Source organism: Opisthocomus hoazin, chromosome 8 (genome assembly GCF_030867145.1).
Source record: "Opisthocomus hoazin isolate bOpiHoa1 chromosome 8, bOpiHoa1.hap1, whole genome shotgun sequence".
Lineage (NCBI taxonomy): Eukaryota > Metazoa > Chordata > Aves > Opisthocomiformes > Opisthocomidae > Opisthocomus > Opisthocomus hoazin.
In genome coordinates, this window is record NC_134421.1 from 33,798,047 (window position 1) to 33,812,833 (window position 14,787).

Genomic DNA, 14,787 nt, shown 5'->3' on the forward strand with positions numbered 1-14,787 from the left:
ACAAGTGAGAACATCTGTGTTCGAGATTTGGCAAAATTTCAGGGAAAATACAAAGTTAGTACCAAATATATAATATATTATATATAAAATGTGGGTGTATGATATACACAAATATTCTAATGCAAAAAAACTGCATTAATATGGAGTTAAATTTGCTGACATCCATTCCTAAATAACATAACCATTAAAAAAACAGGTGTAATCCTGATCTTTCACACACTTTAGAATCACTTCCTCTTTCATACCAAATAGTCAAAGCAATATATATGCAAGTATGACTAAGAAATCAAAATTCACATAATAATCTGAACTCTGACCACAACAAATAGGATTTTTTTTCAGTACATGTAATTAAATATATTTATATTTTTACAGTATTTTTAGACCATGCCTGAAGAACTTGACCAACCAGGTCCTCAGGTGTAATAGAACTGTTACGTCAGAAGAACTTGATCTTGCAGAACACATCCAGTGGCCCCTGAAGTCAACATGAACCATTCGTTTGGCTCCAAAGGATGCTGCATGAGGCCCGAACAAGCTCTGGAAGGATCGCCCTGCTAACAAGGAAGATTTCCTGATGACATCTCAGACTTCCTTTCCTACTGCCAAAGGGAAGGATGGGAGCAAAAGACACGCAGACTCTGGGCTCTCTGGCTTGTTGGCAGGTGGCGCTGGGAATGACCACGCAGAGCGTACCCCCAGCACCAGGGAGTGGCAAGGTGAGCTTCATGGCACCTTTTGTACTGAGGCTTCTCGTGGAAAGCAGAGGAGCCGCTCTGCCACGCTCAGCATTTGGCTGGTCAGTCCCCACAGGTCTCTGATGTGAGCTGTGGCTGGGACCCCAAGACATTAAGTACTTTGCAGACACAGAGGAAGACGGTCCCCATTCTGAAGGGCTCGAGCCTATTCTTAATCATATTTTTACATAATCTCCTTTGTATATACACATATTTGCTACATAAAATAGAATTACATCAAAGTAATGGATATAGCAGAAAACATTGTCACAATATATGTATATTACCACACTAAATATTACTAAAACTGCAAGAAAAATTTCAAAATGCCCTTTGTAATATATAAAAATATAGAAATGTCCAACACTTGTTTCATCAACTTTAAAAGTAACTTTATCTCTCATATTCTATTTCTATCTGTACACCTACATACTTCCAAACAAAATACTGCGTTAATCTGGAGTAAACACCATGTTAGGATAATATCCTCATAGACATCTGACAGACTTAGTCACATACCTTACAGCACAGTATCACAAGAAATAACGTATATGTGGTCAGAGTTACAGCTGCGAAGTTGTGGGGTTTTTTGCTTATTCACTTATGTTGTCCAAAAGAGGAAGTAATTCCTAAAGATTGCAAAAGAACCTTAACTCATGGCTTCCTATCTTTTTCATACATGCTCTGCAAGAAGGACACCAGCAACCTTGACTCCATCTTAACGCAGTTTTTTGTGGTGGAATTTCTTCTGGATTTTTTTTTTTTTGGAGTGTATATGAATTTACAATATCATAAATGAACTGATGTTTATATTAAGTAAATACTGTCAAATATAAATGCCTGAATTGCTACCTCAAGGAAAAAAATGGGAAAGATCATTAAATTCCAAAATTACCTAATTCTATCTATCAAACTGAAGGACCAAACTTATTCAGGGGAAACAGGAGAATTTCAGATTTAAGTCCACTATTAGTTCCTACTAAATCAGTTTCACCTTCTTTGCAGCCATTAAATGAATTAGTGCAGTGCAGAAATGGAATTTCACCATTGATCCCAGCTTAAACGAAGAGGAGAACACTGCTTAGAAACAGAGGTCCAAATCAGATCCATCATTATATGCTCAAAGTAGTAACTGACATTAATCAGAACTTGCATTTTTACTTCGCCAACAGCGAACAGAGACAACCTCCTCTCCCCTGACTCTGTCTCACTGAGAAGTGGGTAAATAAAAATCTGACTATCCTGGTTTTATAAGCCAACACACACTGTTATAAAACCAGCAAAATCAACTGCTGGCCTGTCACCTGCAGAAGAGCAGCCCTGTTTTGACACTGATTTGGCCTTTGTACAGCTTACACCTTTCTGGGGTCCTTTTCACACCCAAGCCCTGGTCAGAGGTGTAAACACACACACACTAATATCAAAACATCTGGGGAGTGGAGTGTTGGAATTAAGCAGTTGATGATATGAAATGTCTGTTTGAACACTGAAGATTTCTGTAAAAGTTCTGTAGACTTTAATAGTAACAGGAATAGTGCTTCAATGTACACCATTACATTCAACCCCTGTCATATGCAAAACGTACCTATCGGGGGAAACAAAAAAATTCTAATGAGAGTTAAGGTTTTCAGAATGGTCTTTTTTATATTGTTTTATGGAGTCACCACGAAACATCACAAAATTAAAAAAATTCGTCCTCCTGTTGACATCAAATTGAGAAAAAAAAATTCCTTACATAACCAATGGATTAAATTTCCATTAACTGTATTTCTAGTACAATCTTTACTATGTACTTTTGGTCACTGTTTCATCTTTTTTATCAACTTAGTTTCCTTGTTTAAAAGATACACTAATGTATATCTTTCCCAAATCACTGCATTAAAGGAGTACCTACAGTTAAAGGCTTTCCCTTGTCAAATGTGCTTGCAGGGTAGCAGCCAACTGCATGTTACGGATGAGAAATAGAACTGATGGAGATGCTGATATTTTTGCAGGACCTAGTTTATGTAAACTTAACATGTCTCAGTTACTAAAGAAAATGGTTACATATCTGTAGTTTCTCAGTCTATACACCTGTGGGCCCAAAATAAATATGATCTAAATATTGTGGAGAGATTTCAGCTGAAAGCTGAATCCTAGATTACAGGCAGTAAACCTAACATCACAGCCTTTAAAAGAGACTGAACTGAAAAAATATTTACCAAGTCTCAAAGGGTAAAGTGCATTGCAACTACATCTACTTCCAGGGGCAGAAAATAAGGAATGCTCAAGATGAGTAGCACGGGTAACAGAGACTACCCAGGAAGTTTGCAGCGTACACAAAACAGGGAAAGCATTATCCCACCTGTAAAGTATAAGAGAATAAAAAAAATAGTCCTGGAAAAATATGTCATCGGACTTGTTAATTTAGTTAAGGCTACAGAAAGTTGACATTTCAGTATGTTCTCAATTCTGGGGACCAGAGCTAAGAAAACACCCCCTATGAAGGATGGTGAAACTTGCAACATAAAAAAATTACTCAGACCATCCCTTGTATCTGGGACTATTCAGGGTAAACGCAGAGGACAGTGCACCGGAACTAAGGAGGGGTATGGCTGGCTGTCATTTCAGCAGGTCACTTAGGATCTACCTGAAGCCTCCGTTTCCCTCTTTGTCAATTAAGAATATTACTTCCCTGCCTCACAGGTGGCTTTTAAGGGTCCAATTAAGTATTTCCAAAACACCCATACTATACAGATGAGGACCAAATATTCCTAGGCAGCTAGGTAGATCAAACACGTTTGTGTCAAAACACATGCCAAAGAGTTAGTTCGGCTCACAAATTTAAGTGAGCTATAAGCTAAGAACAAGAATCACACCAGTATCATTAACCCAGTAAGTATTTTGCAATACCTGGTAATTTCTCTTCTGTACAGACCAAGAGTGGTCCATAGTATAAGGTAAGGCAATGGCAAAGATGTGCAGGAGTACTAACACTGCAGACCTGTACAATGTGTGGCTCTAGGTAGTCACTGCCTTCTTGAGTACCAAGGTCTCTCCAGAAGTCAACGAGTCTATCACAAGAGTATGCATAGGTTGACCATGAAATCATCAAAAAAACCTCATTAATCTCATTTAAGTTCCTCATAATGGTCTCAATGACTCCCATCTTTTACTTCTGCAAATTATGTTCTTTATGCATCTGGTATTTCAGTACCGTACAGTCCATCAAGAATAATGACAGTCAGAGTGAGACGGCTGCCTGATGTCCCTCAAAGGTGTGGCAAGACACCTGTATTTCAGGTGCTACTACTGCTGCCACTACCAAAGTGAGAGAAGACCAAAGAAGAAGCTAACAAAGGAATAGGAATACACTCCAATTTAAAAGAGTGAAAATAATTGTAGTTTGTTTCTTACAAAACTTCAAATATTGCATGAAGACCCTTAATTCTTTTTCATATCCCCAAATGGCTTTTCTTGCATGTTTTTGCTCACTCACAGTTGAAGGGTTATTTTACATCACACCAGTTCACACAAGTGTCAGTTCCTTTGCAATCACAGGCTCAAGAGTAATCTCTGCTGCTGCTAGCACCAACGTGCACCTGCAATACTGCCAGAATTCTAAAATTATTCAGAGTATTAAAAAAAAAAAAAAAAAAAAACAAAAAAAACAAAACACCACAACAAAAACTTCTGCTAAGGGTGCATCTGGCATATCCAACAAACAACATTCTACCTGGATGTACCTGTAACACTGAGCAGCCATCACTGTAACCACCAACTGCAGAAGGGAAAGAAGTATGTTTGAAGATAATACTACCTTCAGATAATTTACTACAAATCTTTCTAAATTAAAGTACACTATCAAATATGGATGCACATTGCTAGAACGTACAATCTTCTATAAAGAACTATCAAGTCCAGTACCCTGCCTCCCGTGTAACCTGTGTCTGATGCTTTAGAGGAAGACAATAACTGCATAATAAACCTTTCCAGTTGTGCAATACTGCATGCTGCTAGAGAGCTGGGATATTCCTGTCAGGCATGAAAAAGTAGAACACCGGACAAAGACAACCATTTGACCTTCAAGAGTCTTTCTTTGTCAAATGCAGACTGTAAGACAAACACATAAATGACCCTGAACAATAATTAAAGCTATGTACAAAATTTTGACTTTTAAAACAAGACATTATGGAACACATAAAAAAGAAACACACAAAGAAAGGAAGGCACACTGAACTAAGAAATGACAAGAGAGCCTTAATTCATACAGCCAACCTGTGAATTCCTTCACAAAAAACCTCCAAAACTCTAATGAGATCAAAATTCTGTCAGATTTCACAGGGAACTTGATACGCCACTTGGAATTCTCTTCTAGTGGAAGGAGCTTAAGGCTGGGTTTAGATGTGTTCATAGCTCTGATCAACAAACTTGGATGTGACCTCTCAAATAATCAAGTTAAGAAAACTATCAGAGGCCTTCTTGCCCATGTGGTCTTAAAAATAAAAACAAACACACACAAGCACAGACAAAAGGTGTGGTGTTTATATCCCTTGAGATGAACCAATATACCTTGTGTATGTCAAACTGAGTGAATTAATGCATTACATACACTTCGTTCTGGAGGAGCAACTTCAGTGAGGAATGAATGTAAGATACATATCTTGAAAGATTAGGTTTACCTGCTAATAACGCACATATCAAGAGGCTTTAAAAAGTGTTATAAATGCCATTAATGAGTATAGGCACCAGACAAGAATATTTCTAAATTCAAAACTGGCATGTCACTCAAGACTCTAATCAATTTAAAGAGGCACTGTGAAAGGTGGCGATGCTGCTATGCAGTAATTACTACTACCGTAGAATGAAATAGTGTTACCTAAATGAATACTTGCTCTACATTAATTCCCTTTAGTTAGACAAGTACATGAAGTATGCAGAAAAATTTCTATTAGTCTATAAAAGGCGTTAGTGTTAAGAAATGCAAAGTACTTGCATCTTCAATTTTATAAACTTCACAAAAGGTGCAAATGATTTAATGCTTCCCAGGCTCACATAGGCAGGTCAGTACTGTTATGTCTAGTTTTCCTAGAAGTACCATCATCTCGGGGCAGTGCTTTTTGCAAGCTCGACATAGCAGCAGTTCTTTCAATGTCTATCACAGCATACAGCTCTGTGCGCCTGGTTGGAGTTTGCGGAAGTGGAGTGGTGGGGGTTTTTGGAGTCTGAGGGTTGTCGGAGTCACTACCACCTTCCAAGTCAACCTGTATATAGTTGAGCTGCCTGTGTTCTAAACTTGGACGCCTAATGTCAAAGTTAAAGACTGTTGGGGTACAGTCCCGACGTCGTGTAAATTCTACTTTATGAGCACTTGCTGGTACTGTTACATTCTCTGTATTGACATAATTATGCATGGGATCTAGGTTGTTGTGGTAGCCATTCAGAGATGGGGTCTTTGGTCCTAAACTGTCATCTTCATCTCTACTCAGCTTGCGGGCTTCCCAGACAGGAGGCAAGGATGGCAGGTTCTCATAGTTCAACAGCGCAGTTCTCCTCTGAGCAGAGTTGTTAACATTCTGGGTGTCAGAGGTACTGGTTGATGTCAAACGACCTCTCCTGACCCCTGAGGCACTAGGGATTGATAACCTATTTATATTTTCATACACCAATTTATTACCAGATGGTGCTTCTCTACGTTCATCACTGTCGTACCCAGTGTCCCATTCAGTGTTGTTTGTGCTGCTGCCACTAACTTGGTCTCTCCCAAGTTGCTCCAGTTTCTCTCTTTCCATTAACTGCCTTTGAACAGGTGTTGGTCCTAAAACAAACTTCACTCCTTCAGGCTCCAGGAGAACCTGAGCATCTCTGTCATCAGTACACATCTGATCTTCTTTCACTTTAGTTGTTTCAGTGTTTGAAAGCTTTGATTCCAGTGGTGCATGCACACTTGAATGGTTTTTTCTTTCCTCTTGTACCCCAGTAGTGTTGACATAAGTGTGCACCTAAACAGGGAAGAAAAAAAAGAAAATTAAAATGTTATTGGTGCTTTTCCCCCCCCCCCTCCAAATTCCTCTCCTTCTTAACTCACCAGTTTTCTCATCAAAATACCTGAAAACCAAAGCTCGTGGATAGCAGCTGTTTAAGAGCAAAGGTCATCTCTGTCACGTTTTGCTGAACTGTGCTCAGTTTGGGGTTTTTTTCCCCTGAAATTTTGTTGTTGGCTTTGTTAATGTTACTCTAACATAAGAATAGAATTCACATCCTGTGTTAACAGTTATTTTGATTTGATGTTTTATCTCAGTTGTGCTCTAGTTACAGCTTTTCAGGTTCTACTCCAGCTCTGCTCTGGTCAGGACAACCTTGGGCTGCTCCAGCTTAGCTCATTAGTTTACTTGGACACGTTAGTGAAGCAGAGACCTACCTTGTTGTCCCTTACCATGACAGTGACCAACAGTTCAAGAGTTGCTTTGGCTAAATTTATCTTTGCAATTTCCACACTGCAAAGGAAATTCACTGTCCGTTTAAAAACCAAAAACAACCAAAAAAGCCACGATCTTGCCTTGTGTACTACTTAAGCAACAAGAAGAGAAGTTAGCTCTACTGGAAGAACAGTCCATTCTTTCTTCAAGAGCCAACAGCCTCCTAATACCAGAAACTAAAGTAGAAAAATATAAAATTCCGTATGAACTGTGGCACTCAGAACTAAAAAGGAGCAGGAGTTGGCACCAGACACCACTAAGGAAGACAGGAATACACCACTAGGTTATCCCTCCAAGTTCCCACAGTAGATCAACACAAGGCTAAATGGGAAAGACTGAAGTAACAGATAACCTTCTCCAAATTTGAATTCTGTGTCTGGATACTCAAACAGCAAAAGCAGTATTTTACAGCAGCAGTCATCTAGCCATCCCAACTTCTCTGTCAAGCTCTACAAGCTGAAGTGTTATTTACAGCTCACTGGACTCCTACACTGATTCTTTAAACTCATTTACTCTTTAGTAACTCAAACAACACCACTTGGACTCTTTTGTGGGGGGCTCCTAACAAATCCTCTCCCACAACACAGTTCACTGCACTTTGCTCTGGTTAGCTTCTCTGGTTTCCAACACTGTTTCTGGTCACACAGAGTCTTCCTAAACCACACTACATTTTCTTAAACTTGACTAACATTTTCATCAGCAGCCTGAATGATGAGATAGAACACACCCTCTGAAAGTTTTCAGTCTATCCCAGATTGGCAGAGTTTCCACTGAGAGAGATTCCAGCAGCCTGGAGAAGTGACCTCACAGAAACCTCATGAAGTTCTGCAACAGCAAATGCAAAGTCCAATACCTGGCATGGAACAATACCAACAGTACAGGCTGGGCACCAACTGACTTGCAAACAGCCTTGCAGAAAAGCACCAGGGGTCCAGGTGGATGGTGAGTTGAATGCGAGTCAGCAGTGTGCCCTCACAGCAGTGAAAACCAAACATGCATTGGTTTGTGTTAGCAAAAGCACAGCCAGTAGGTTAAGGAGAGCGATTATTACTGTCAGTTCAGCACTTGTGAGAATTAATCTGGAGTAATGGGGTCCCCAGTACAAGACAGACACCACTATAGTGGAGCAAATCCAGTGGAGGGCCGTGATTAGAGGGGCTGGAGCACGTGACATACAAGGATAAGCTGAGAGCGCCATCCTTGTTCAGTCTTAAGAGAACAGGAAACAACCTAATAGCTGTTTTCAGTTATCTAATAGATAAAAAAAAGACAAAGCCAGACTATTTTTAGAGATGTTCAGCAAAAGGCTAAGGGGCAGCAGACACCAGCTGTAACAGGAAAAAATCTGATTACATATTAGGGAAAAATGCTTTCGCCATAAAGGTGGTCAAACACTGGAACACATGGCTCAGAGACACTGTGAAATCCCCTTGTTTGGAGTATTCAAAGCATGACAGGACAAGTCTCTGTGCAGCCTTCCCTAACTTTAAAATTTGACCTAGAGGACTCTAGAGGTCCCTTCTAACCTAAATTATTCCATGATTTCTATTTGCCAAATCGAAGACATACATGTAAAGAAGCTTTTTGATCAGGATCTCTCATTATAAAATACAATTTATGTGTGTAAAAAGAATTACTGAATTTTGATAAAAGAATATATGCAAATATACACTTTCTAGATCTTTATTTGTATATGAATACAAAGAGCAACTTAAAATACTCTTCCTCAGCAAGCTATCCTACAAAGTATCATTTTAAAGAGACAAAACAAACACTTTTCTGAGGTAGTTAACGTATGGTAGAAATACATTACACTGTATCATACTGAGAAACACAAATGAAAGCCTCCAGAATAAACATTACAAAAATCTGAACTAATGTAGAACCTAAATTATAGAGGGGCAAAAGAAATACCCACCTGCTCCTCTGCTACAAGTAAAGGATGCGTTGATTCTTCACCGACAGAGGGGAGGCGTGCACTTCCGACAGAAGGATGTCTGCTGGAAGGATGTGATGAAGCATCTCCAAAAGATGGATATCTGGGATAGCCGTTAGGTAAACTTTGTGCATTGAACCCAGGAGCTGATTCAATTGGAAAACAGGCAAAGCCATATTAAAATAGAACATTTTACTGTATATAAGATGCTTTATATCTTCATTTTCGAGTTTCAAAAGATAAAAATATGTCAAACAGTGTTAAATATTCACATGACTGAGTTTTGCTGGGGGGAAGGAAAGGGAAAGCAAATTGCAGAGTATAGCATCCCAGTGTTTACTGCAAAACATGTTTGAAGCTACCACCGAAATCTAGGTGTATACATCGCAGTCGTCCCAGTAAACTCCCTATTCAACTTCTCTTTCTACCTTTAAGAACATGTCTCCCTAACAAACAAGGACTTCTATACTTAAGCGTCCATTTCTCTGAAATCGTCAGTAACCTGGAATTCCTAGTTTCAAATATCAAGCCATCTACCATCTTAAAATCCTCTGGTATTTTCAGAAAGACTTCACTTTACCCATCCATCTACTCACAGCAAAAGAAAGACTCCAAACCCACTGTAGGTGTGGTATTACCATTACTTTTTTGCCCAATAAAAGGGTTGGAAGATTACCCAACATTAACATTTCTCAGAAATGCTACAAGTAAAATATGGTGATATATTACAAAGCAATTCAACAGGTGTGTTCCTAAGAGTTCATAAGTTGTTATGCAACAACTGAGTTCCCAAAACTTATTTTTAAAGCTGAAGAACTTGACTATGGCAGTTTTGCTCCCAAGACTTAGGCTTCTCAAAAGAGAATCCTCAGCAAGTACCTCAAGAGAATGCGTTACTGGTAATTAGCTTCTTAGCTTTAAACTAGTTTTCTTTTTAATTACTTAATGATTTAATGCAAATCAAATGCTATTTTCAGCCAAGTACAACATTACATTCAGGTATGTCATCTGACAATATAACCATACTTACTAGTAGGTGTTCGAGGGGTTCTTGGAGCTTCCAACTCAGTTTGATGATTATTCCTTTCTACTACTGGTTCTTCTACCACATTTATGCTATTATTCTGCATTATCTCTTGCAACATATTAAATAGCTCTTCTGCACGGGCACATTTAAAGGCAAAGATTCCTATAAATACACAAAACAAAAATCAAAATCCTTTAACGTAAGAAACATGCCTTACAATGTAAATAACTTTTAAAGAATACAACTGGAATCCACGTAAAGAATACCTGTTAAAGAAGCAAAAATGTTAAGAAATTTTTATTGCACCATAACACACAAAATTACTGTGAGAACCTTTAAAGTGTTTGCCTAATAGAAGAGTAAGATTCTCATGCACCAAAATTTAAATTAGAACAGAAAACTGATTCAGGTAAGAGCAAAACTAAGTTGAGTGCTAAATGAGGGGTTAAAATAAAAACACCACATAACAGGGCAAGATTTTTTCTTTCTTTCAAGCTGATAAATTTTAAAAAACACTAAATGAAACTACTGTGGTGCTACAAGGCCATATTTTTTAAACCACATTTCCATTAAATTACCACAGAAATAAGATACCTGCACAACAGGAAAGAAGGATTTAAACACTGGGTAAAAGTTTAGTTTCTTTAAGAAGATTAAAATGAAAAGCTAGTAGGACAAACTGTGTGAAACGGACAGTAACAAACCAATTGCTTTAGGCTAAAGGATAGACACAGAACACAAAGTTAGCAGCAATACCATGTATTTTGTGTGTGTATTGTGCCACTTTGCCTTTAAACAGCAGGGAGCGCCCCAACTTACCCTCACCAGCAAAGTCGCAGCTTTGGATTATTCTTCCATTGAAAGCATAAAGTTAAAGTTGACATGCTTGTTAAACGCGGGTCAGGTGCTCATTTTTTAAAATGAGTATTACAATCTTAAAACACTCTTTATGAAAAACTACCTACCTATATAGCTAGTTCTGTAAGTGCAATTATGTTAATATGCTGGCAATTACTATCATCATATATTTATTTAAGGATGCAGAACTGTGACAGATCAGAACTACCAGAAATGCTCCACATGGTAGAAGATCACAAAAACCCAGCTGGGAAGACACCAAATGGGATAAGAGGAATGACGCTCAACAATTAATATTCAGCTGGTGCAGTGAATAAGCTTCATGCTTGCAACACAGCAGCTGTAGAGCTGCTTCTACTACATTTCCCCAACCCACGATCCAGCTCAAGTACAACAGTCCATGTTTAATTTTTTGTGTATTTCTGAAAATTCACTCTGGATACTTAATGGACAAAAAATAAATTTAAAAAAAAAAAAAAAATCTATGTTCACAAGCTTTAAAAAGTTGCCAGTATGTTTCTGAGAAGTTCAGCTGCTTTTACCCCTTTGTTTAAATAAAGGGCTTCCAAAATGCTGATTCCTTAAAATATGAGGTGAATCAAACTGGCACAGAAGCTGCAAGCAAAAACAACTTGATGAAACCTTGATTTTTTATTAAATACATTCACATTAAATACAATGTGATCTGTCACACAGTATGGTAATGCACCAGCTCCTCCAAGTTTTCTATCCTGAATTATCTATTAGCTGTGCTCCCAAAACATGTCTTCAAGGTTTTTAATGCCTAGCACAAACTTAATGTTTTGCCATATAATTTGAGATCAAATGGAAAACACAAACAAGAAGATTAAGTAATGCAATCAGTAAAAGCTGATGGACAGTATTCACGGTATTCTCAAATGAAAAACTTCTGTCATCTCACCAAATGAGATGAAGTTTTGTAACTGTGCCCACAAAACCCAGTGTAGGTCCCAGGAACAATGCTCCATTGCAAAATGGCAGCAGAGGGAACATCTTCTGCCAGATTTCTTTTTCTCTGTATTTGCAGTATTTTAATATTATGTAAGGAAGGCAAGAAACAAAAGACGGAGGAAAGGGTTGCTGCTCACATAGCCTGCTTAATCTTCTCTATTTAAAAAAAAAAACCACAAAAAAAAACAATCACACAACCAAAAAACAAACTAGGGGGGAAGCAGAGAAGTCAATTAGACTCGGTGGAAAATTCTGCAGACTTGCTGATAGGCCATGGAAAAGAACCTTCAAAACCGTATTTTCAATTGAATTTTATTAGTATCTGTTTTACAAGTTTAGAAGCAGCAATAAATTAAACCTGCAAAATCAGTTAAAGTGATTTTCTTCAAAACAAAGTTTATTATTTTCTCCACAGAAGTCCGAAAATTTAGTTTAGTATGGAGTGTACTGTAACATTTTAAAACATCTCTATTTCTCATTAGGAGATGAATGGAGAATGCCTTCTAAACTCTTATCAAAAAAACCCTGTCTGCCATTACCTCTGCTTGGACAATGAAGACTGACCAGCTTTGTTTATGATCAAGTTCTTTCACCTTCTGATTTTTTTACAGTGAAATTAAAAAAAAATTGCAATTGCTAAGTATCTTTATTGATTAAAAACACTAGTAAATGCTAAAAATCTGTAAGAAAATAAAAATGCAACTTAATTTCACAACATGGAATACATAAAAATTGCAACTACACACAGCTACACCACAAAGATGCAAAACGAGTCCGACACCTCAACCACAGCAGCTATTCCCCCAGGGACCGCTGCAGTGGCAGAGACAGAGAGACAGAGAGACAGAGAGACAGAGAGAGACAGAGAGAGACAGAGAGAGACAGAGAGACAGAGAGACAGAGAGACAGAGAGACAGAGAGACAGAGAGACAGAGAGACAGAGAGAGACAGAGAGAGACAGAGAGACAGAGAGAGACAGAGAGACAGAGAGAGACAGAGAGACAGAGAGAGACAGAGAGACAGAGAGAGAGACAGACAGAGAGAGAGACAGACAGAGAGAGAGACAGACAGAGAGAGAGACAGACAGAGAGAGAGACAGACAGAGAGAGAGACAGACAGAGAGAGAGACAGACAGAGAGAGAGACAGACAGAGAGAGAGACAGACAGAGAGAGAGACAGACAGAGAGAGAGACAGACAGAGAGAGAGACAGACAGAGAGAGAGACAGACAGAGAGAGAGACAGACAGAGAGAGAGACAGACAGAGAGAAGCCTAGATCTTCTCACTGGGAGCCAACCTTCGCCAAGGCAGGCGTGATCTGGGAACTGGAAAGGTAATCATATTTTTCCAATTAAAGCCACACAGCAAATAACTGACCAGAGCTGGAGTTTACACACTTCATACAAAAACGTGTCAAAATTTGAGAATAACGTCATTGATATAAATGAAAGTGGTTATTTGTTTTAGGAAGATGATGAAACAAGTGTGTTAAGACAATAACAGGGTAGGGTTATCCAGTTCGTATCAGCGCTCCAGTCTTTTAAAAATCTAAAAAATAGAGAATTCTTTGAATTCTAAGGAGATTCCTCCACAGTTCCAGGTTTCACTGCTCTCCCTGAAAGTCATGTCAACCTCTGAGGTAAGAGAACTCCTATGTCAAAACCACCTCCTAAGTTGACCAGAAGTATCCACGCACACAAGCACGAAGTGCTCCAGACCTACAATGCGAAAAAACCATGTGTAACTCAAATCCTCATTTTACCATAAGACCATTCCTCATAAGATAACTTTTTGCCCAGAAACCACATTCACATATAAAACTGTAGCCTTTATAACCCTTGCAAAAGGACAGGAAAATATACTTTAAAAAAAAAACCAAAACCAAAATAGTTTTCCAACATCAAATAAATTTCCAAAAAGCTTTATATACAAAAATTCCACATACCTTGTCCAGTTTGACACCTTCGGCCACTTTCAAAAGAGAAAAGATTTGAGTCGTAGCCATAGCGACGGAGACAGAGGTAGTGCCATTTTACAGAGTCCCTTTTACGGGTGTACAAAATTAGTTCTGTATCTGTAAGTTCCATTATACCAGAACCCAGTTCATTACCATCATCATCCACATTAATAACCTATAAAAAGGAAGTTAAATAGCATTAGGTAAGTAGTCTTTTGAGCACCAATACCACTACCAATAATCTTAATGTTTCACTGATATGTTCCATCTGCTCTGTCATATGAGTTACAATCCTTAAGGTAAAATTAAAAAAAAAAAAAAAACAAAACCCAAACTCACCAAACCAGTTCCTTTGCTCCCCCAACCCAGAATTAAAATAATACATATTTAAAAGCAATGTGAATGAAACTGCATAACATTATTATAAATCTGAGAAGTTTAAAATTGAAGAGATTCATAAATTTAATTTGACCTTTTTATAAACTGTCTTTATATACATATTCTAGTATTTCCGCACAGATAAGGCATACTCTCAGCTAATGGAATCTTTCAGAGCCCTGTTTCTAAAAAAGAAAAAACACAAAACAAAACAAAAAACCAAAACAACAACAACAAAAACCACACCCAACCAAAAAAACCCACCACAAACAAAAATATACATATTTGCTTTGTCATATAACCCCTCTTACAGTTGGAAAAAGGAATGAAAAAGGAGAAGGGGCTCCAAGATAAAGCTTCCTTCATGTACCTGCACAGCCTTACACTGTGCTGTATCACCAGACTGTTTCAGATTTTCTTTTTTCTGCCTTTTTAAAATCAACAAATAATTCAAATACCCTATGG

The 14,787-nt window shown here is 38.2% G+C and overlaps 1 protein-coding gene across 4 annotated transcripts in view; it reads right to left on the minus strand.

The window, feature by feature from the left end:
- Positions 1 to 3,098: 3,098 nt before the first annotated feature.
- The window catches only part of FRS2 (fibroblast growth factor receptor substrate 2), a 53,924-nt gene continuing 42,235 nt past the window's right edge, over positions 3,099 to 14,787 (minus strand). For all 4 annotated transcript variants that reach the window (XM_075429174.1, XM_075429172.1, XM_075429173.1 and 1 more), the window contains 4 exons: positions 13,933 to 14,119; positions 10,162 to 10,320; positions 9,114 to 9,277; positions 3,099 to 6,718 (listed from right to left, as the gene is read on the minus strand). In XM_075429174.1, coding sequence (XP_075285289.1) covers positions 5,768 to 6,718; positions 9,114 to 9,277; positions 10,162 to 10,320; positions 13,933 to 14,119 — 1,461 coding nt within the window. In that variant the 3' untranslated portion in view covers positions 3,099 to 5,767. The remainder of the gene's footprint in view (positions 6,719 to 9,113; positions 9,278 to 10,161; positions 10,321 to 13,932; positions 14,120 to 14,787) is intronic.